Raw genomic sequence first — 21,736 nt, forward strand, 5'->3', positions numbered from 1 at the left:
CTATAGGGTGCCTGGACCACCACGCCGTGGGCCCCGGCCTCAACATACATTATTATTTACACATTGTATTAATTGTTTTGGGGCGTAGGCCTATATAGCTCCATTCCATGATTATTGCGACTGTTATAGGTCGCATTTACTATGAAAACCTGAACCGGCCAGCAACTTTACATCTGACCTCAAACCCTTAGATCTCTATATATGGAGCTGACCCTGACATTCCACATGTTGATCCCTCCCCACCTGTCCTTCCTAGACATTCCATAATGTTGATCTGACCTCATCAAACCCTGTAGACGTGCTCCATATAAGGCCAGTACAGAATTAATTTCATGTTGATCTGACCCCCCCATGCCAAAGTGCCAGCGCTCTCCCAGCAGTCTGCCGTCACCCAGGCGGCTGTGTGCACGCGACCTTGCAAGGTCGCTTCTCGCAGGGCGTCTTACTGGTGTCATGTTGTGTTAACCTCATTTGCTTATTTCTAATAGCCAGCCATAAGGCTTCTTTGGCTGTGGGTCAAAACGTCTGAAACATTTGAGCTCCTTCTGAGGTTTGTGATTATGTGCTGATTTGATGCTGATTTATTTGCAATAAATACTATACTATACTATAAGTCGTGCAGACCAATTCACATTGTATGTGAGGTTTGCTTGTAAATATGTTTTTATTTTCTTGACAGTAAGTGTGCAATGTCAAATTTTATTGTCACACCACATGTAAATAATACAATTTCCAACTTACACATACCGGAATCATTACCCAGAGCAATAACCCACATATCTCACAGTCTCCCTCCCCAGTCAGTGTTCAGAGTTTGAATGTTTGTAGAATTATATGCAGGACGTAATTTAGGTACAGATGTGAGGAGACTTAATTTAATTGACTACATACTACATTATACTAAGAAAAATAATGTATCTCACAGTTATGCCATGATGTGGGTGTCAGTGCAGTGATCACCATCCCCATGTGTCAATGTTGGTCTTCCCTCTCTGAGAGGAGAACCATGCACTGGCACCAGTTCATCTTTAAAGCCTACCATCATACATCACGTTACTATTAAAATGGAAAATAAATACTCGCCAGACCCGTTCAAGTGAATGGCTTAAACTAGAGGTCCCATCCATACAATCCGAACTAGGAAAGTCAGCTTTTTGCTTCGATGCCCCAACCACATGGAACACTTTACAGCAAACATTGAAAATTAATACCCCAATATCCTATGGTCAATTTAACAACCTGCTTCTGAACCTCCCTACCTCAATATGTAACTGTTTTTAATTTATGTTTGTCTCATTGTCTATATAATATGTCTTTGCCTTACATGAAGATTTGTTTGTGTTTTATACCTGCATGTCTTTAATTGTTTTATATAATGTATGTAATCTCGTCAGCATTGAAAATGAGGGAGAACCTCAATTGCTCTTTCTAGAATAAATAAAGGTTTCAATCAATGTTGGCACCCATACCATACCTAAGGTTGCCTACCTGGTGAAATTAAGCTGCCTGGATAATGTATTTACACATAAAAATATATATATATATATATATATATATATATATATATATATATATATATATATATATATATATATATATATATATATATATATATAGTTATGTGCTTTCTTCAACCTTGAACGATTTTGTATTTGATTTTATGTCAGAGTTGCCTCAGAAACCCAGGCGTTTTTGTCAATGATCTCTAGCATAGTGCACATGCCAACGCAGTAGGGGGCGATAATGGACTATGACATCCGACGTTAACCGTTGCAAAATAAAATTAAAATCAAGAAGAAAACAAAACACCGGAAGTGTTGTTCACACGCATGGCGGCGGGGAAATTGTTCAGTGTTATTTAAATAAATAAATACCTAACTAACTTACTTCTATCTCCACATTTGGCTAACTATTTTTGCAAAAGTACAGGAGGTGAGTGTATTTTTCACATTAATTGTCTTGTGATCAAATATTCTGATCTGACTGTAATGTTCATGTTGAGTTAACAACAACGCAACCTGAACGTCGCCGTGAAGGCTCATTCATTGAGAAGCAGCTTGAGGAGGAACCAATGTGTTTATTTTGTACACAGTTGATATAGTTCACGCAACACATGTCGGCCGTGAACTGGTCCATTTGAACTGCAATCGCCGGAAAACTGTAAAGTGTCAAATTAAATGTTGGCTGCGCTAATTCATCTCTTAAAATGCTATAAGACTTACATAGCATATAGCATAGCATAGCTGTGTGTGTGTGTGTGTGTGTGTGTGTGTTTTAATTGGAAGTATGTATTAACAGTTTGAAGAATTACAGTACATTTAAGCACAACTCGATACAAAAACTGTTAACTGCTGTGATTGTGGCCTTAGCACAGTGCATTTGTGTACATACTGCATGTGTATGCACACTACACACGCATGTGTGTGCATACAGTCTATGGTGCATACACATGCTGTGTGTGTGTGTGTGTGTGTGTGCACTGCTTTGTTGTCAGTATTAACACTTACCAGACAGTCCTCCCAACATTAATTCCCACAATAATAGACCATGATGTAACTTTCCCCCATCCTTTCAGCTCTCTACAAGATGGAGACTGATCTGTATGATGAGTTTGGAAACTACATTGGTCCAGAGTTGGACTCTGATGATGACGACGATCTTGAGGCTGAAGACCGAGATGTTGACGAGGTATTCTTCAAATAATAATACTGTGTACATCGTAGGGCTGGGTATTGCCAACAACCTCACGATCGATACGCATCACGACAAAGGCCACGATACTAATATGTATCCCGATATGCGTTATCCTACTAAATTTACTTTTGCAAAGTAATAGACCAGAGGTTCCCAACCACTGGTACTAGTACCACTAGTGGTGCTTGAGCCCCCCTCTGGTGGTACACAGAGGAGTCGCCCCAAAAAAAGTTCTTCTGACCAAGCAAAGGGATGGAAATATTAATCAATATTAAGCCCATATATGGAGATCCCTGATGTCATCAATATTGGCCATCAACTCTACATCTGACCTTAAACCTCAAACCTACTGACCTGTTCTGACATTCCATATGTTGATCCTTCCCCATCCATCCTTCCTCTTCGATGTCTCCCTTTTGACTGATACGTGTCCATTCAAACTCTAGACGGGCCTGCCCCAAAGTTATTAGTGAAATCTAAAGTTCTCAACAGGCCCGAAAATTAAGATCTTACCCCCCATGGCAAAGTACCAGCGCTCGCCCAGCAGTCTGCTGTCACCCAGGTGGATATGTTGATCTGATCGGCATACAGGTGTAATTATTACATTCTAAAGTCCATATTGTCTGTTGAACAGAGTTAAAGACAAGGGCTGGATCCCGGCACGTCATGCTCCTCGACGTGCTGTTTCTCTCACTCTCAGTTTTAGTCTGACATTTGTGTCTTTCGTTCTCCGTGTTGAGGCTGATGACGATGATGACGACGAACCTGCCGATGCTGATGATGATAATGTGCCAGGAATGGAGGTGGTCCTGCACGAGGATAAGAAATATTATCCCACGGCAGAAGAGGTGTATGGGCCGGAGGTGGAAACGATCGTTCAAGAGGAAGATACCCAACCCCTCACAGGTGAACCACTAAAACCAAGTCTTTTCTTTTTAATGTTCTGTTTATTAATTTTTTACAAATAGAAGTACATTTAGAAATAAAAACAGAGTGACAAATACAAAAAAAACGAAAACACACACAATAACAAAACACAAACTTCAAATCAAGACAACCAAAGAACATTCAAAACACAACAAAACAATAAAACAATAACAATATATAAAATATATATATAAAAAATAAAAACTCCAATATAGTCAATATACATAGCAGATCATGGTCACAAACATCATCCAGACGAGACAGGTTGGCCAGTCAGGCGGCAGTTATACAGGTTCAATCGGGGGCACAAGTGTAAGGCGGTCAACATGAGATAGAAAAGGCACTCCAATTTTAGTCAATATACCACTAAAACCAAGTCTAGCAAAGTGAAGCACGTAACAGTGATATGATAGTGATATAGTACTTTATTGTCAGTTTGCACTGAAATTTGTCTTGCGACCCAGCAGCCTTGTATGCAACACATATACACACATTTGACTTAACAGTAACACAGGACAAAAAAGAAAATACAATTACATACATAGAAACATATAATAAGGGCAGAGAGCAATGTCCACAGCTCGGTCTAGTCTAGTCCTGGCCAAAATCCTGATTAAGCCTCAAAGTCGACCTCTTCGGTCTGACCTTATTGTATGCTGGAACACCATTTCTCCTTCTTATCCTTCCTATACTCTCCATACAAAACATGGCTAGTATTATAGGTGATATTCCTTGCTAACCTTAGGATGCTGTTATCATACGTGGATGTATAGGCCTCTGAAGTGGTTGTCCAACAATCTTTTAACAAGTTAGTTGTTGCAGCAGTTGTGACTTTAAGGCTGCAGACAAACATCCATACCAGGTGGTGCTACAGTACTGAAAAACACTCATAACAACGGAAGTGAAAAACAAAAGAAGAATCCTTCTACTTAAACAGCAAAGGAAATAGATTCTTTGCTTTGTTTTCTTTCACACTGATTCAATCGTAACATGGTGGTAATAACACATTAAATTCATACAGATGAATACAGACACATGCATAGTAATATCTCATAGTCAGTGCATGTTGATCAATGAGACTTACCACCATGTCTGTTGCCTGTTAGTTTTATTGGTTAGCCCTGAATTTAATTGCACATCCTTTAGGATTTTAACCATTCCGGTTCATTAGTGATTCCCTAATGACTAATGGTCCGATCTTATGTTCCAAATAGACCTTTAGAGGTCTGCAACACTGAGACATAAAGGTCTGTAACTAAGAGTTATGGGTCCATTTGGTTCCATTTATATGCTCATAGAGGTATGGTGGTCCTTGAAATGATAGTTTGAAAACCACTGATATTGTAATTGTATAGCAGACGTGAAATCCACATACCAGCTGTGATAGTGTGATAGAAGGTTCCGGAAACGGCTCCAAATGTGATGCAGACGATTCCGGTTCTGCAATGTTGGATTCGGTTCTGTATCCCAACCCTAATGACAGAGGTATTGTATTGTATTGTACTGTACTGTGGTGTAGACGCTGACACTTTTCTTTGTTTTAGAGCCCATTATCAAACCTGTGAAGAATAAGCAGTTCACCTTGATGGAACAGGAACTCCCTGCCACTGTTTATGATATGGAGTAAGTGATGCAATATGTCCAAAGCCCAATGAGATCATGCAGAATGGCATTCAGTAATTTTACAATTACAGCATTGCTTATATGTTGCATGATTATCTGTTCATAGTCTGCTTCCTACTCTTCTGCTCTCTCTTTTAGATTCCTTGCCGATCTGATGGACAGCCCAGAGCTGATACGTAACGTCACTCTGTGTGGACACCTCCATCATGGGAAGGTTAGAGTCCAGTGATTCACTACCTTTTTAATGTTTAGGACAGTTTGATAAACTTAATGTAATGGCCATTTGAACTGTGTTTAACACTGCTGTAAGTTACACTGCTGTAGTGCTCCATATGGGTGCAATTTAGGTTTTTTTGTGTAATCAGTGACTAATAAATGATTATAATCTTTCTATTTTAGGAATATATGCTTATGAGATACCTAATTAATGTATTTTTTCCATTCAGACATGTTTCGTGGACTGCCTGATTGAGCAAACCCACCCAGAAATTCGGAAGAGAGATGATGTGGATGTGAGTTCTGGCTCAACCACATCTCCATCCCCTGCTTCAGTTTATTTCACATTGATTTCCTGTTATGTCCCACTGACATTTAAGCATGTGGGACAATGGTTCTTCAACACTTTTCTTAATCGCTGTAGATGTTGTTTTGACTGATTTTCGTCTAATGTTTCAGCTCCGGTATACAGATATTCTCTTCACAGAACAAGAGGTTAGTAGCTTTCCCACTGATAATTAGTGTGAAGCAATTGTCTGACTCCCAGGACACCCATGTAAACCAAGTCATTTATTGTGATGGAAAAGTACTGTTGTTGCTTGATTGGTTATCTTTTTTGACAAAAATGCATATATTTGTACATACTGTCAAAAGAAAAAAACATGATACAGCTTGAGAGCTTATTTCCCTTTTGGTCCACTGCATAGATATGGCTATTGACTATGACTATTGCCTATATAATGACACTTAAAACAGCTTTAGTGTTGTTCTTTTGGAGGATTCGATTCTTAAAAGACCAGAGTGGCCCATTATATTGATTCTTACATTTATGTCTTTCCATAGAGGGGGGTTGGTATCAAAAGTACCCCCGTTACAATGGTGCTGCCTGACTCTAGAGGGAAATCTTACCTGTTCAACATCATGGATACACCAGGTGCTGTATGCTGGTCTGAGCTTTAGTTGTATTATCTTTATTTTTTCCCTACCAAAAAATGTATGTCATTTTGGGTGTCATTGATATAGCAACCTGTGTTTTTCAGAAAACTCTTAGGATTTAGAAGGCATGTTGTGCGCATTCTTCTCATTTTAAACTTTCATTTGCAGGCCATGTGAACTTTTCAGATGAGGTCACGTCTGGAATCCGAATCTCAGATGGCATCGTTCTCTTCATTGACGCAGCAGAAGGGGTGAGTCTTCGACCTTTCTTACATGCTTACATTTCCGTGTTTCTGCCTTCTGCTGTTTTGCCATAACTGCATTCGCAAATAACCCATGTGTATTTCTGTTTTGTCAAGGTGATGCTGAACACAGAACGGTTGATCAAACATGCGGTTCAGGAGCGGTTGGCCATCACCATCTGCATCAACAAGGTCGACCGGCTCATTGTGGAACTGAAACTGCCCCCCACAGATGCATATTATAAACTACGGCACATTGTGGATGAGGTCAATGGCCTGCTCAGGTAAGGACTGCATCAGACCCCTGCGTAAAAGTCTAGTTGCATATTAATGGCACTTGTTCAAGGAAGGAAGATTGACAAAAGCCTGTGTGGTTGAAACTTTGATAATTAAACAAATGTATTTGAATTGCTTTGAACTGAATTACTCGAGTTATTAATTCATCTTTGTCCCATATTTTTGAATGGCAAGCCATCTACTGTAATTATATTTGAGCGGCATGCCTCGACTGCACACTGCACAGATTAATGCAATACTATGAGACCGTAACCTGTGTATTTATGTAAATTCATTTCTAGACGCTTTCAGTCCACCGTCCTAATAAGACCACTTTAATACTGTACATTCTTAATTGTATTGTTTGTGGGTTATGGCTAATGTAAAATTTTAATTGTATTGTTTGTGTGTTATGTCTAAGACAAGTGAGTAACCATCAAATCCACATCCTTGTGCAAACCTGCTCAGCTACACAATTGTGATTCATATTTGGTTTCCTCTCAGTACTTACTCTACAGATGAGAACTTGGTGGTGTCTCCTCTTCTGGGGAATGTTTGCTTCGCCAGCTCCCAGTACAGCATTTGCTTCACTCTGGGCTCCTTCGCAAAGATTTACTCTGACACCTATGGTGAGAGAACTCATTTCATCCACACATACAAACTCGCATAAACACCCCATCCACCCCATCTTCTGCATTAGGTGTTATGGACATTTGCAGCGGTTTTAATCAATGAAAATTGGTATGGTCTAAAATAAAATCCTCTGGTTTTGTAGGTGACATAATGTACAACGAGTTTGCCAAGAGACTCTGGGGAGACATTTACTTTAACCCCAAGACGTGAGTTGCTGGTTCTGAGTTTACCAACAGAATTTTCTGATCTGACTGCCTGGCATTAAAGTCTTTTCATTAATTTCTACATCCCTGTTTAGGCGCAAGTTCACTAAGAAAGCCCCAAACAGTAACTCTCAGCGCAGCTTTGTGGAATTTGTCCTGGAACCCCTCTACAAGATCCTCTCCCAGGTTGCATAATATCATTGCATGCATGCTAATATGCTCAGGTGTCACACAGATTTCTATGACACCTAGAAGTAGGTTAGAATTCACAACCTCAATGACTCAACCTTCCTTTTGGCCTGTTCTGCGTACAGGTGGTGGGCGATGTGGACACATCTCTCCCCAGGGTTCTGGATGAGCTGGGCATTCACCTAACCAAAGAGGAGCTGAAGCTCAACATTAGACCCCTACTGCGGCTCGTATGTAACCGCTTCTTTGGAGAGTTCACCGGTAATGTCTCATCATTTAACATTGATCTTGACCTTGATTTGTCTGTTCCATTCCCTCTGTTTATTCTCCCTGAAGCATCACACCGGGATGCTATCAGAAAGGAAAAAACTATCATCTTGTCAGTATTTAGCTGTTTAGCGATCTCAATTAGTTGTAGGAAGAGCTAAAGTAAAGCACATCTCTGGCCAAAGGTTCTGGCTTGTTTTTGAGCTGTGCCCAACTGCTCAAACTACCAACTATGTCCGTCTGTTTTCCCATAGACATTTCAAAAAGTATTTATTTAAAGACCTTTTAAGCGTTGTACGAAGCCAACTCGAGTCGTGACAAATCATGACAACAAACACAATATTTTGGACCAAACAAATAATTACAAAGAAGAAAAACAACAAAAAAAAGTGTTGTAACCTGCCGTTTTTTTCTACTTTCTAATTCTTTGTTTGGCCCAAAACATTGTGTTTATTGTCATGATTTGTCACGACAAGAGTTGACTTTGTCCGCGGCGTAAACGTCTTTAAATAAATACTTTCTGAAAAGTCTATGAGGAAAATGAACATTAACATTGGCCAAATGGTCAAATAATGAGGCAATGATAACTGATCTACAAGCTCACAATGCCTCGTGTTGCAAGGCGTTGTGGGCTTGCAGATCAGTTTTTTTAACAATATCTGTGGAACCGAGTCAAACCAATTGTAATGCCTACAATACAAAGTGCTTGTCAGGATTGGGGTCCCCAGTTCAAATGTGATTTATTTTGGGTGCTTACGGCCTACAAAGGTTGAGAACCACTGCTCTACCATACAATTATAATGACTTGCTCAACACATCCCAGATTTGTGGTTTTGTAATCTTGTGGTTTTGTAAATGTGACAAAACGTGAACCAAATGTGAACCAGAGCTTGAAACTCTGCCCCGCAGGCTTCGTGGACATGTGTATTCAGCACATTCCTTCACCTCAAGAGGGTGCCAGGACCAAGATAGAGCACAGCTACGTAGGAGGCTTGGACTCAGACCTGGGGGAGGCCATGGCAGAATGTGACCCTGATGTGAGTATGATGGAGTGGAGACAAGAGCCTCCGGTTTATATGCTGGAAGGAGTCTGATACACCAGCAAGATGCTAATGGGTAGAATCAGTTCCTAGTGGAATTCGATAGCTTAATCCTGCAAATTTAATCCAGAAATCTTAAACCAGCAGGCGACTTTAATTGTCTTTTTATGAATGAACAGCTGAAAAGGCAAATATGCGGCAATGAACAACATTGATTGCAGTGTTCCGAGCTCCATTTAATTCCTCTTGTCTGTTAATCCTGAGTGTCACAGCTTTCCTTTGACTTAGATCTTCCTGTACCAAATGTTTTTTTGCTCTTCATGTGTGTCACCGCCTCTCCACCAGGGCCCTCTGATGTGTCACACCACTAAGATGTATAGCACGGAGGACGGGGTCCAGTTCCATGCCTTTGGCCGGGTTCTGAGTGGGACCATTCAGGCAGGTCAACCTGTCAAGGTGCTGGGAGAGAACTACACCCTGGAAGATGAGGAGGATTCCCAGGTTTGCACGTTGGGGCGCCTTTGGATCAACGTGGCCAGGTACAGTACATCCATCAAGTCGTGCGTCTTTAAAGTTGATGTTGGCATTGGCCAAGTAATGTGATCATTTGTTTTGCTATTCTCTTTCCGTGCTTTATTTGAGATACTGTACATCATGGTGGATGTATATATAACACTGTATCTACCTACCTAATATGTTGTTTATCTATCTATATGTTCAGATACCAAATTGAAGTAAACAGAGTGCCTGCTGGTAACTGGGTTCTCATTGAGGGCTGTGACCAGCCCATTGTAAAGACAGCCACCATCACAGAACCCAGAGGGAATGACGATGTAAGACAAAGTTACCATTATGTTCTTTTAACATGCCTTCAACCCATCCCACTAGCAGAGCTATGTCTCAGTGTGTGAAAATGTTTTTTCTTTTCTTTTTTCGTCGTCGTTATAGGCCCAGATCTTCAGGCCGCTCAAGTTCAACACGGCATCGGTCATCAAGATTGCTGTGGAGCCTGTTAACCCGTCGGAATTACCCAAGATGTTGGATGGATTGAGAAAGGTCAACAAGAGCTACCCTTCTCTCACCACCAAGGTAAAAACGGACTCGCAGTGTTCTCTGGCAGTGGCACATGGGTAAAGTACCTACCTGTCCTCCGTTGCGGAGTCTCTGGGTTTGAATCCACTGTAGTGAATCCAGCTTGGCTGAGGTTTTATGATAACACAGTTTGCCAGAGGATGGAATTTGAGTAAGACAGAGGCGCTATATCCTCCCAGCTGGGGCTCCTCACTGGCAGATGAGTCAGTGGGATACAACAGCAGGGCCAACACAAAAATGCAATGGTTAATTCGCATAACGATTAAATTGGGTGGAAAAAAAGAGAAAAATGTGTACTACATTAAAATGATACATTTTAAAGTGCAGATTGACTTGAAAAGCCGAATAGTCCCTCCCTGGATAAAATATTGATTCAAACATTCCTGTGTGTTTCAGGTGGAGGAATCGGGAGAACACGTGATCTTAGGTACAGGAGAACTGTACCTGGACTGTGTCATGCATGACCTACGCAAGATGTACTCTGAGATCGACATCAAGGTCTGTTTTCTAACTGCAATCTGACTTACATTCTATAGATGTCCTTTTGGTAGTACTTTACAGTAGGTCTTTTAATGTTTAACTAATGGAAAAGTATACATGCAGGTACAAAATGTCCCATCAAGACACATGAAAAATACTCAAACAATTATAAAAATGCAAGACATTTGTGCTACAGTAGCACAATAAAATACATGCCACTATAGTTCCACTCATGTGGTTTTTGTTTTTTATGTAGCTGAGCACTCACAGCCAAGAAGGCAATAACAGACAGCTCGCCTGTAGTGCTGTCATGATTATAAAATTTGACTTGAAGATTAATTGGCCCTCAAATAATTGAGATTAACGATTTAATTGTGTTGTTGAATATTGGAACATTACAAATGAATTACCTTTCTACCTGGCTTTTAGGCTCTGTCAATAAGGAGCACAGGGCGGATATGACAAATAACTGGCATAATTTAATAACTTTGTACTTTAAATTTAGTACATTATTTTGTACATCCCTGTAAGCGCATTACGTATCGGCAATCAAACCTTTTCAGGTAAAATTGTGGAATATATTTGTCAGGTATATTTTAAATACTGTATGTCAATCTTTGCCCCCGCAGGTTGCCGACCCTGTTGTGACTTTCTGTGAGACGGTAGTGGAAACGTCATCACTAAAGTGCTTCGCCGAAACGCCGAACAAGAAGTGAGGGTCAAACATGAGAAAAACAGTCATTAACTACAGCGTTGGTCTCTCTTTGAGATTGAATTTCACATTTCAGACATAATACTTGTGCTTTGTGGTAGACATGTATTTGTCACAGTCATTGCTTCCCTCTGGTGTCGTCTCTCACCATCCCACAGTGATTGAACATGCCTTTCATTTGATTGACAGGAATAAGATTACAATGATTGCAGAGCCCTTGGAGAAAGGTCTTGCAGAGGACATAGAGAATGAAGTGGTGCAGATAACATGGAACAGGTAGGTTCACACAATGCAGGGTTTTTGCACGGAAACATAAACATATTTTTTTTTTTACGTTTTACTATGTATTTTAAGTGTAGGAACAGTGAAAATGTACTGCATGTTATTTATTTTATTTTTAACATTTAAGACTTGGTGCTGCTGACCAATTCAGTCTCTGTGGTTAGCCTAGACTGAACTAGTCAGACACACACTTGTTTGCACTATATATACTTAACAGCAGCATTACGGCATTGAAATATGACTGCTGCTGGATTGTCTTTTTGTCACCTTTATTTAATTTGTTTGCAAAAAAACTTAAAGCAAACCATCATTTTGACCATTTTAATTATTACTGTCATTGCATTCAGTACATGTTCTGTAAATACAAACTATAATAGACGGGTGGTATTAAATCATGCAATTAATAGGTCTTTGAACTAGCCTTTAAAATGCCCTATTTCGTGTAGGAATATGTGTGTGAATGCATATGTCTCCAGGACAGTGGCCTTCCGCCCTCATCTGTGATGCCATCTGGACCTGGCCTTGCCAACATGGTGGGGTGGTGCCAGCCAGAACCACTGACAACCTTAACACATCATTAAACTCGCTCCTTCCTTCCTTTTTCACCATTAACCCTCCTGCCCCTCTTTTAGTAAAACTCCAAAACGTTTAATCTCCCGCAACGTTCTAACCTCATTATGCAACCAGTCAGTCACGCTCTTTGTTTGTCCCGTCATGGCAGGAAGAAGCTGGGAGAGTTTTTCCAGACCAAGTATGACTGGGATCTGCTGGCGGCCAGGTCCATCTGGGCCTTCGGACCAGACACCACGGGGCCCAACATCCTGGTCGACGACACCCTGCCTTCTGAGGTGAGCCAATGGATGGGCTAGGTGGACTAGTGATAACGGCTTAAAGGTTATATACTTGGTTGACCGGACTCCGGCAAGGGTCTGTACTAGGCGTGCATCCCTTTTATATAAAACATTTCCCTCTATGCTAAATATCTTCACCGGAAATAGGCGATCTACAAGGTCACAATACTTGTTCCTCACTGGCCCTCTGTCTGAAGGACTGGCTACATATCAGTGGTGGATGGATGTGAGAGACATCGCACTGTAGACTATACTATTTCAATGTGTCCCCCCCCCTTACAAACTCACTGATTTAGACACGCCTTCTAGTGTTGCGCGGGTCAGGGTTTTTCATGACCCGCAGGTCCCGCATGTGATAATAATCTGACTCGGCCCAGCCCGCCCCGCAGCACCACATACATTTTCACAACTCGACCTGGCCCGCAACACAACTCACCACTGTTCAAGGACGCACAGGGAAAAGGTAAAAAAAAGGTTTAACAGAATGTCCGTTGTGGTGAGAAAAGTTGACAATGATAATTGTGTGTGGCGGCGGCCGCGCTGCCGCTACGTGCCTGCGGGGTGTGCTCATGCACGCGCGTTAGGTGCCCGGCTGTGCGCTGTTTGGGGATTAATTGGAGAGAGGAGATATCAACCAGCACAGCAACACAACAATCCGGTAGGCTGCGCAAATTTCATCCCAGGACTCGTGGCAACAATAATCATTTGTAAAAACCACAGTATACATTATTTAACCTGCCTCAACCCGCCCCGCCAGTAAAGTTAAAATATCTTGACTTGGCTCAGCCCGCCCTGCGGGACCTGTGGGTTACAGGTCGGCCCGCGCAACGCCTTCACATGAAGTCTGTGTCAAATCGTTAAGTCTGTGAGGGTTCTGGCAGAGGGTTTATGAACCCTTCCCATAAGTCTGCACTCTGCATCGATGCAGACTTTGCCATTTGTCCAAGGAAATTACCCACAATTCACAGGGCTACTAGGGGAATCCTTAAAATGTCAATCAAGTGTGAAATTTGGTCATGCAGCTAGTTTAGAATGTCAACAAACCGTTCTTACCGTGCTCATAGAGAGGGAATGTGGGAGATATATTTAGTCAAATTATGTATAAAAGATATGAAATGAGCAAAGAATATGGAAATAAAATGTTGATTGAATAATAATATACAAATCGAATAATCACAGCCTTTTAAACACTTACTGTACATAAGGATGGTAATATTTGTAAAAGTCATGAATGAAGGACTACTCTTCAAAGTGCTTCAAGTTACTGTCGCGTGTTGCCATTCTCTCTTGTGCAACTCGGAGGACAGGCAAGACGGGCAGTGTCTGTAGACCAATCAGAGGCAGGCAGAGCGTTACCATGTCTATGCTCGGACGTAGAATAGATATACGCGGGGGAGGTATATATTTGCAACTGTTAACACTACTGTATGAAGGCCATGCTACAGAAAGAGAAAGAAATGGCATGGAGCCAAATACAGAGCCACATTTGATTATTTAATTGAAGAAATGGCGCTCTAAAGTGTACCGCATGCATTTAGAGCAAACATGATGCCCAAAGATACTGTATATTTTATCCTGACATTGGGAAAAACTGTACATCTCTGATGGTCACTATAATATCGTCTGTCAGTCAGAAACCTTATCTCCATAATTAAACAATGTCTTTGTTTGTTTTTTGGTAAATGAATGCCCTACTTTATCATTCATACTACAGTGTCACAAAGTAGCAAAGATAGCCTCGCTATAGCCAAGCGATGCTTGAGCTTGTAGATCTGGTATTCTTTTGCTATTTTTGAAACATTTGGACAGTGGAAGTGCATGGGTACGTTTGTGGGTTTTATAAATATTTAACCAATGAAAAGTATTAACTAGAGCTTGTGACTACATAATAATTGCCTGGGATCAATTGGAACACGGGTTCTTTTTTTTCTGTACTGTGAAATGAATCACTCAATATTTTGTGTATGAAATTGAGTGAAATGTATAACTGGCATGTAAACCTGGACTAACGGAACACCAATAGAACAATCCTCCGTTCGGAAGCTGAAACCACGGTTCTATAAATCCTCTGTGTACGTGCATCCTCTGTAGGTGGACAAAGCACTGCTGGGCTCCGTCAAAGACAGCATCGTTCAGGGCTTCCAATGGGGAACAAGAGAAGGGCCTCTGTGTGATGAGCGTAAGTTTTCACATCTTCCACTAACACAGGGAAATTACTTTTGTGCTGTGTTGAATCCTGACCTTGTACAAGTTAAGTTTCATGTGATGGGGAAATAAATCTCTTGACTGTAGAAGCAAAATCTAGGCGTATAATTGCCAACCTTCAAACAAGGTTCCCACATTACTTTTAAATACTGTGTGTGTGTGTGTGTGTGTGTGTGTGTGTGTGTGTCACACTGCAGGTTAGGTTTTTGTTAGGTAATTATAGGAAGGAATTGGTCAAGGACGGGCTGGCCACAAAGCTATGTTATTTATCCAGCAGCTGCATGTATGTTTTTAAATCACGCAAATAGTTTGCTGGGTTGAATGCAGCCAACATTTCATACCTGTAAATATTGCCTGATTATAATGACTATGGTAGTATGTACATGTACACATTCTGATTTGTTCGCAGAAGTGATTAAGATTATGTTCACATTTCACTTGTTTTAAATGTGTTTAAATCAATAAGTAGCTATTTACATACTTGCATACATCTTCTGTAAAAATAATTCCTCATTAAGACTTCAACTTGTCAGATTTACAAGCTGGTGATTTTTTTTCTGATGATGAACTCAGACTTTTCAGATGCCAATAATACCACATTTTCCGATGTGAATTTGTGTTGCATTGTATAATTAACTCACAGAATGTCATATACCTGTTGTACAGTGTTGGAGAGACAGAGTCAAGGGCTGTGAGAGAGAAATATGAGATCATTTCCATTGAGTGTAGTTATTGGCCATGTGCAACATTTTACTGCCCTCAATTTAGAGGCCAACTGGTATTTGTGTGTATTGGATGTTGCTGCTGCTACCCCAATTTCCTATTTGGTATAATATTATCATTAAATCCACTATAATATATTGATGGGTCGTATAAAATGGCCCGGAAATGTAGTGGAAATATTTTATTGTTATTAATTTCAAAGAGTGGGAGGCCAAATCTGTTCTGATGGTTGGAAAGAAATGATGCAGGAAGTTTCTTCTGTCATTTTATATCACAGTGACAATATTACATTTTTGTTTCACTGTTTAGCAGGCACCATGCACAAATAAGAAAACTCTGTTTCACTGTTCGTTTAGCAGGAACCATGCACAAATAAGAAAAATTGCATCAAAGTTATATCTAAAAGCATCTGCCGTCCCTGGGCAGGGGCTAATAAACACATAACAACAAATTACAATACGATAACGGGGACAATACAGTATAATACAGTTCCATTGATATTTTAAAACCATAAAAACCAGTAGTTCTCATGAGAAAAAGCAATTAATGGTTTGTGCATGATTGTTGTCTATAAGAATATATGGGGGGGTGGTTCCTTTCAATACCACACAGCTCTAACTCGTCATGCTTTCCTTAGCCATCAGGAATGTCAAGTTTAAGATCCTAGATGCCGTCATTGCTCAGGAGCCCCTCCACAGAGGAGGTGGTCAAGTCATCCCTACAGCCAGGAGAGTGGTGTACTCTGCTTTCCTCATGGTGAGGTCATTCCCCACGTCTCTGATTCTTCATCTCTCCTCATCCCGTCCCTCTCTCTCCCTCCGTTCTCTGACTCCCCCTTTCATCACTACTTTCTCTAATGTCCCATTACCTTGATTACACTGCTGGATACTGGCAGCAGAGACGTGCCTTTATCTTAATTGCAGTGATTTTTGGCTCCTTTCCTTCTCTCACTTTGCTGCTACAGAATCCACACCTGCCGTTGTCAAAGATCTTTTGCTTTCAGTTGATGTAGAGTTACAGCTACACTGTCAGACCAGCTTTGCTCCACTCTCCCTAATGTGTGTTCCTTTTGTGTTGCAGGCGACACCAAGACTAATGGAGCCTTATTACTTTGTGGAGGTGCAGGCTCCCGCTGATTGTGTGTCAGCTGTCTACACAGTGCTGGCCCGAAGAAGGTTTGTCTAGGGTCGTTTATTTTCTTAATTTGACGTGCCACCTCAGACAAACCTCTTTATAAACTGAGATTACCTGCCTCTTTGCTTTACTCCACACAATGTAAAGCCTGATTTATACTTTGTTGCGTGCCGGTGAAAATACCCAGCAGTAGATCTACAAGCTCCCAACGTGTTGTGAGCTTGTAGATCGGCTAAGTATTAAGGCAAGAATAGCTAAGCTTTAGCTTAATGTTCAAGTTAAACCTGATGTCTTTATAGTCCTGACTTGGCCATGTTGTATTTCTCTGTTGTGTAACAGAGGTCATGTGACCCAGGATGCACCCATCCCTGGCTCACCCCTGTACACCATCAAGGCCTTCATCCCAGCTATCGACTCCTTTGGCTTCGAGACTGACCTCCGCACACACACACAAGGACAGGCCTTTGCCCTGTCAGTCTTCCACCACTGGCAGGTAAGATTAGGGCTGTCATGATCATGGCATTTTACTGTACAATGAATTGACAGAAATAATTGCGATTTACGAAACAGTTATGATGTAGTATGTAATTGTGTTTTTGGAATTGAATCTTGGAGCATACGAGTAGGAATTTCATTTCTGTTTGACTTTTAGGCTTTGTAAACAAACATTTAACTGGGCAGATATGACGTACTTGTTGTCATATGTTGTACTATGGTCAAAAGAGGCCTGGAGGTGTGGCCAATGCTGTTTGGCCAGTCAAAACAGCCAAATAGCATCGGCCACGCCTCCAGGGCTTAAGTTAAGTCATAAGACCTGGTGCATAAGACACGCAAAATAGAGCCCCATGTGTTTAATCATTTTAAAGCATTTCAAGCTTGTAGATCGGCTACTTCCGCTGTTAGATAAATGTATACATATGGATGGAAAATATTTATTATTATGCAACAGCAACGAAACACACCCGGCATGCCATGTGTGTCCCCTTTGTGTCGATCATACTCCTATTGTTCTGTCATTTGGTGGTGGCAGCAGAGTGACCTATCAAGTGCTCATGCCTGCCACTCCGGCTCAATTCCATTATATGCTGAACAGGAGTTTGTTGTTCACTCAGCAGGTTTCATGTACTTTGTATGTGGAAATTAATTAGCTGTGCTCAGAGGAAACACTCTACATATAAGCGACAGGGCACAGACTTGAGCCATGTGACCACTAGATGTCTTTCTTGAGCAAGAAAAAGCACTGGACAAGAATTCAGAGACATCGGATAAAACGAGTTTGTGGCACTATGAGTTCCATTTTAATTTTTTTGCTGTTGTAAGCAATATGACGTCAACCAGCCTAAAACTCCCACCTCATCTACTATAGTTGGCCAGTATATGAAAAGTGACATTGAGGAGTATTGCTGAGTTGCAAGCCCTCTAGATCCATTAAAAATAAAATACTGTGACACCTAGCAGACGAAGCCTTTTAGTCAGATGTTTTTGCTCAACTGAGATTACTAGAGCGTGTTGTCTGTTTTGCAAACGGAAGCTCTGACCCCCAATCACAAAAATCTTCTTGGATACTGTCTAAATTGTGGATCTGGCCAGATTCAGTGTCTTTATTGAAGATGTCACAACTCTGCATCTAGGACCTCTTGTTACTTTTTCATACTGCATTGGCATATGATTTGATTTGATTTGATTTGATTGTTTATTTATTTTCGTGTCATGCACACCTTGTGCCCATCCCTCATGGGTTTATAAGACACCATTTCACAGTTGCAATTACAGCATGTTTTACATTACATAGTTTATGCATTTACAGCATGTTTACATTACATAATTCATTATATTACACCTCAGATTTATACAGAGTACTCTGTCTTCTTTCCCACGCTTGACCGATAAAATCTGCTACAACGAAAGTCCCTTTGTCAAAACATATCTCCATTTTTACATAGTCATTAGTTAGTCATAGTTCATCGTATTTAGAGCAGTAAAACAAAAAGTTAACTTAATTTTCAATTTCATCTAGATCACAGAACAGACAATATCTCATCTGGACAAATTCAGTGTCTTTATGGAAGATGTCACAACTCTGCATCTAGGACCTCTTGTTACTTTTTCATGTTTCATACTGCATTGGCATAAAAGCTGTGAAGTTGCTGTGAAACTGCTGTTTTTGTTCAAAGTGTTCTGTGGCCATGATCCATCTGTCTGTTGGAGTTCAGCCACTCCATTCATTTATGTATGTACCTTTCCCTGAGGTCCTCCAGTGCCACTCATAGAACGTTTATGAAGCCCTATGCTCTTTTCAGAGGACACTGTTAGAGATCCAACATTTCAACCAATCGTCCTTTGACTCCCTTCCTGGATCTGCGACAAAGCAATGACAGGCCAGGGTGTGAACTAGTCATAAAGATGATGGATTTAAGTAATCATTTAAGAAGCCCATTGTTAAATCTCCATATGGTGACGTATTAATAAATAGTGTTAGTCACATGGCTGAATGAGTGTGGGTAATTTCTTTCCCATCATGCTGATGGCCGTGCTCCTGACTCAGTAACAACACTACAGACTTGCGAATGAATCACACACCTGATCTGAAGTGATGAAACCGGTCCGGGAAGTGTCCTCTTGGTCATTCTGAGAATCAGGTTTGATGTTGTATTGTCAGCATTTTTCCGTAACCACTTCAACCTTGGCATCCTTAGTTTGGCACAGACGCAGAGAAGGCTCCCTTGACTCACATACACCAGAGTAAGGCCAAGTGTGGACAAGGACGGACACATGCACACCGCACAGACAAACAGTGAGACATAGGAGGACACTAGGCAGGAGGCAAACCATAGTCCTAGAGACCTCTCAGTGCCTGCTATCCCCCAAGAACACACAAGGCAGAGAGAGCTTCCTGTTAGTTCTGGCAGGAGAGAAAGGACTGGCCCTGTTATAGTCGAAAATAATAAATTCTAGCAATTTCAACAATTGAACAGTACAGTACACTTCGAACAATTCGATATTTGTTCAAAAATGGTTCGAGCGCAACACGTGAATAATTCAGACTTTTTTTGGTTAAGTGGTTGCTGGCTAGATGTGAGTAGGATGATTGATTTCTTCTAATATGTCAAGGCCTTGTTCCTCCTCTGTCCTTGTAGATTGTCCCTGGTGACCCCCTGGATAAAAGCATTGTGATCAGGCCTCTGGAGCCCCAGCCGGCCCCCCATCTGGCTAGAGAGTTCATGATCAAAACCCGAAGGCGCAAGGTGATCCTTCTAGCTTCTGGCTTCTATCTCTGCACCATACATATCTTTTGGAGTTAAGTGTTTGTAATGTGATGATTTTTATATGGCTGAATACCTCTTTTTGCCACCCCACAGGGTCTGAGCGAAGATGTGAGTATCAGCAAGTTCTTCGACGATCCTATGTTGTTGGAGCTGGCCAAACAAGACGTGGTGCTCAACTACCCCATGTAAGACACCTTGGAGACTGAATCTGACGCCCTGCTGGTGCAGCTTTCATCACAGCCCATTAATACCACAATGAAAAACGTGTCAGCGTCCCCTTGGTTCCAGAGCAGCAATGTCTCTGTTGTTTTATCCCTTTTTATTTTGTGGAGAGTTCGCAGAATCAGAATAGCATAGTAGAAGCTGTGGAAGGTCTTCTTTCCTCTGGGTTTCCTACTTGCAACAGTTCTCATTCTGAACCAGATTTGGACTTAATTAATATTCTGTTATCTCTTTGTATGATAATTAGAAAACCTACCAGTGGTAAAAAAAAAAATACAAAAAAGGGGGAAAAAAGAAATACACGTCCCCCTTTGTTTCAATACAATTATTTTTGACCTGTCCAGTCCAGTTTATTGAAAGCTGTCTCTACTTTAATGGCTAAGAATGAATGCACACCGTCAAAGTTACCAGCTTTGATTGAAGTCCATAGCGTCTCATCTTTTCCCTATTATGTCTCATTAGTTGCGTCTCATTTTTTTTAATGTGTATAAAAGGATAAACAATGTTTTTGTAGAATGAGAATGTGGAATGCTGTTTTTTAAACGGAACATGTCACTCATCTGGTGTGTCTGAATAAAAAAGTTCATCTTTGTCAATTTGTTTTTAGTCCTTTTTTACGAGGACAATGACATTGGAAGCCATATACAGTTGAGAGATGGATGTTAGTGTGCTTGTGGAGATGGACAGCAGAGAGTTGTGGATACGGCATTCACTGTCTGGAAGGTAATTCTATTTACATGGGTGGGGCACGCTGCCATGTTGGAGCTTTGGCTGTCAGTGTGAGTGATTGGCATATCTGCTTGGTACACTGTGTGGGTTGTTGTCACTGATGGACGGCCTGTGAGATGGGTAGAGGCAACAGGAAGCTAAGTCTGGGGTCACACTCACAATAGCCCACTTAAAAGAGAAAGGAGGGTTGGCTGTTTATAATGAAATAAAATTCCGAATTAGGGAACTGGATTGTGAAATGTAAGCCTAATGTATACTTTATCCTCTGAGTTTTATGTTGGAAATTAGTTATTTCCGGCAAGCAACACCATTGATTGAATTAATTCAGATTTACAACACTGAATGAACTGAACAGTGAGGCGAGGAGATTGTTTTTAGATTGTGTACCTTTATGAAGTAATCTGTCCTGACCTGTTGTGATCAATTCTCCCCTGTGTGTTCAGTAATATCAGACCCGCTCACCCCTCCTCCACTGCGAGGTGAGCTGTGATCATGCGTGGCTGCAAGGCGGTTGGCAGCGGTTCTCGCCAGTCTGAACACAAGTCCCCCAGAGCAGTCACGGCAATCTGTGGAGCCTGTGCTAAATATAGAGAAGGATGCCACTCTGCCTTAGTTAAGGCATGTTAGGACCACCCTCCTGCAAGCCAGGTTTTGTCCTTCATCAAGTCCTCTGGCCTCTGCCACCTTTGTGTAGGTACGTACTGTACCTGCACGTCTCTCTGGATCTGTAACTCTCGCATGTTTTCTGATATGCAACCCCAAAAAGGGGTTGATGCATATATGGTCATAGTTCA

At 41.1% G+C, this 21,736-nt stretch overlaps 1 protein-coding gene across 1 annotated transcript; it reads left to right on the forward strand.

Annotated features, from left to right (window-relative positions):
* Positions 1–1,794: 1,794 nt before the first annotated feature.
* Positions 1,795–20,809, forward strand: eftud2 (elongation factor Tu GTP binding domain containing 2). Its single transcript, XM_080775882.1, has 28 exons — positions 1,795–1,932; positions 2,576–2,688; positions 3,435–3,600; positions 5,166–5,244; positions 5,383–5,458; positions 5,691–5,756; positions 5,920–5,955; positions 6,304–6,394; positions 6,565–6,647; positions 6,756–6,922; positions 7,419–7,543; positions 7,690–7,753; positions 7,846–7,936; positions 8,065–8,200; positions 9,116–9,243; positions 9,592–9,785; positions 9,968–10,079; positions 10,195–10,335; positions 10,735–10,836; positions 11,448–11,530; positions 11,720–11,806; positions 12,534–12,660; positions 14,755–14,842; positions 16,229–16,347; positions 16,672–16,766; positions 17,065–17,218; positions 19,863–19,970; positions 20,085–20,809. The coding sequence occupies exons 2-28, from the start codon at positions 2,587–2,589 to the stop codon at positions 20,178–20,180; spliced, it is 2,916 nt and encodes a 971-aa protein (XP_080632008.1). The 5' UTR covers positions 1,795–1,932; positions 2,576–2,586; the 3' UTR covers positions 20,181–20,809.
* Positions 20,810–21,736: the final 927 nt, after the last annotated feature.

This window comes from Protomyctophum bolini (assembly GCF_963924005.1).
Source record: "Protomyctophum bolini genome assembly, chromosome: 11".
NCBI lineage: Eukaryota > Metazoa > Chordata > Actinopteri > Myctophiformes > Myctophidae > Protomyctophum > Protomyctophum bolini.

Excerpts from the sequence above, each read along its gene's own strand:
- eftud2 (XM_080775882.1), top strand. The coding sequence starts at position 2,587 with ATGGAGACTGATCTGTATGATGAGTTTGGAAACTACATTGGTCCAGAG. Across the intron at positions 12,661-14,754 it reads ACGACACCCTGCCTTCTGAG|GTGGACAAAGCACTGCTGGG; the intron begins GTGAGCCAATGG and ends CATCCTCTGTAG. Across the intron at positions 16,348-16,671 it reads TGTACTCTGCTTTCCTCATG|GCGACACCAAGACTAATGGA; the intron begins GTGAGGTCATTC and ends TTTGTGTTGCAG.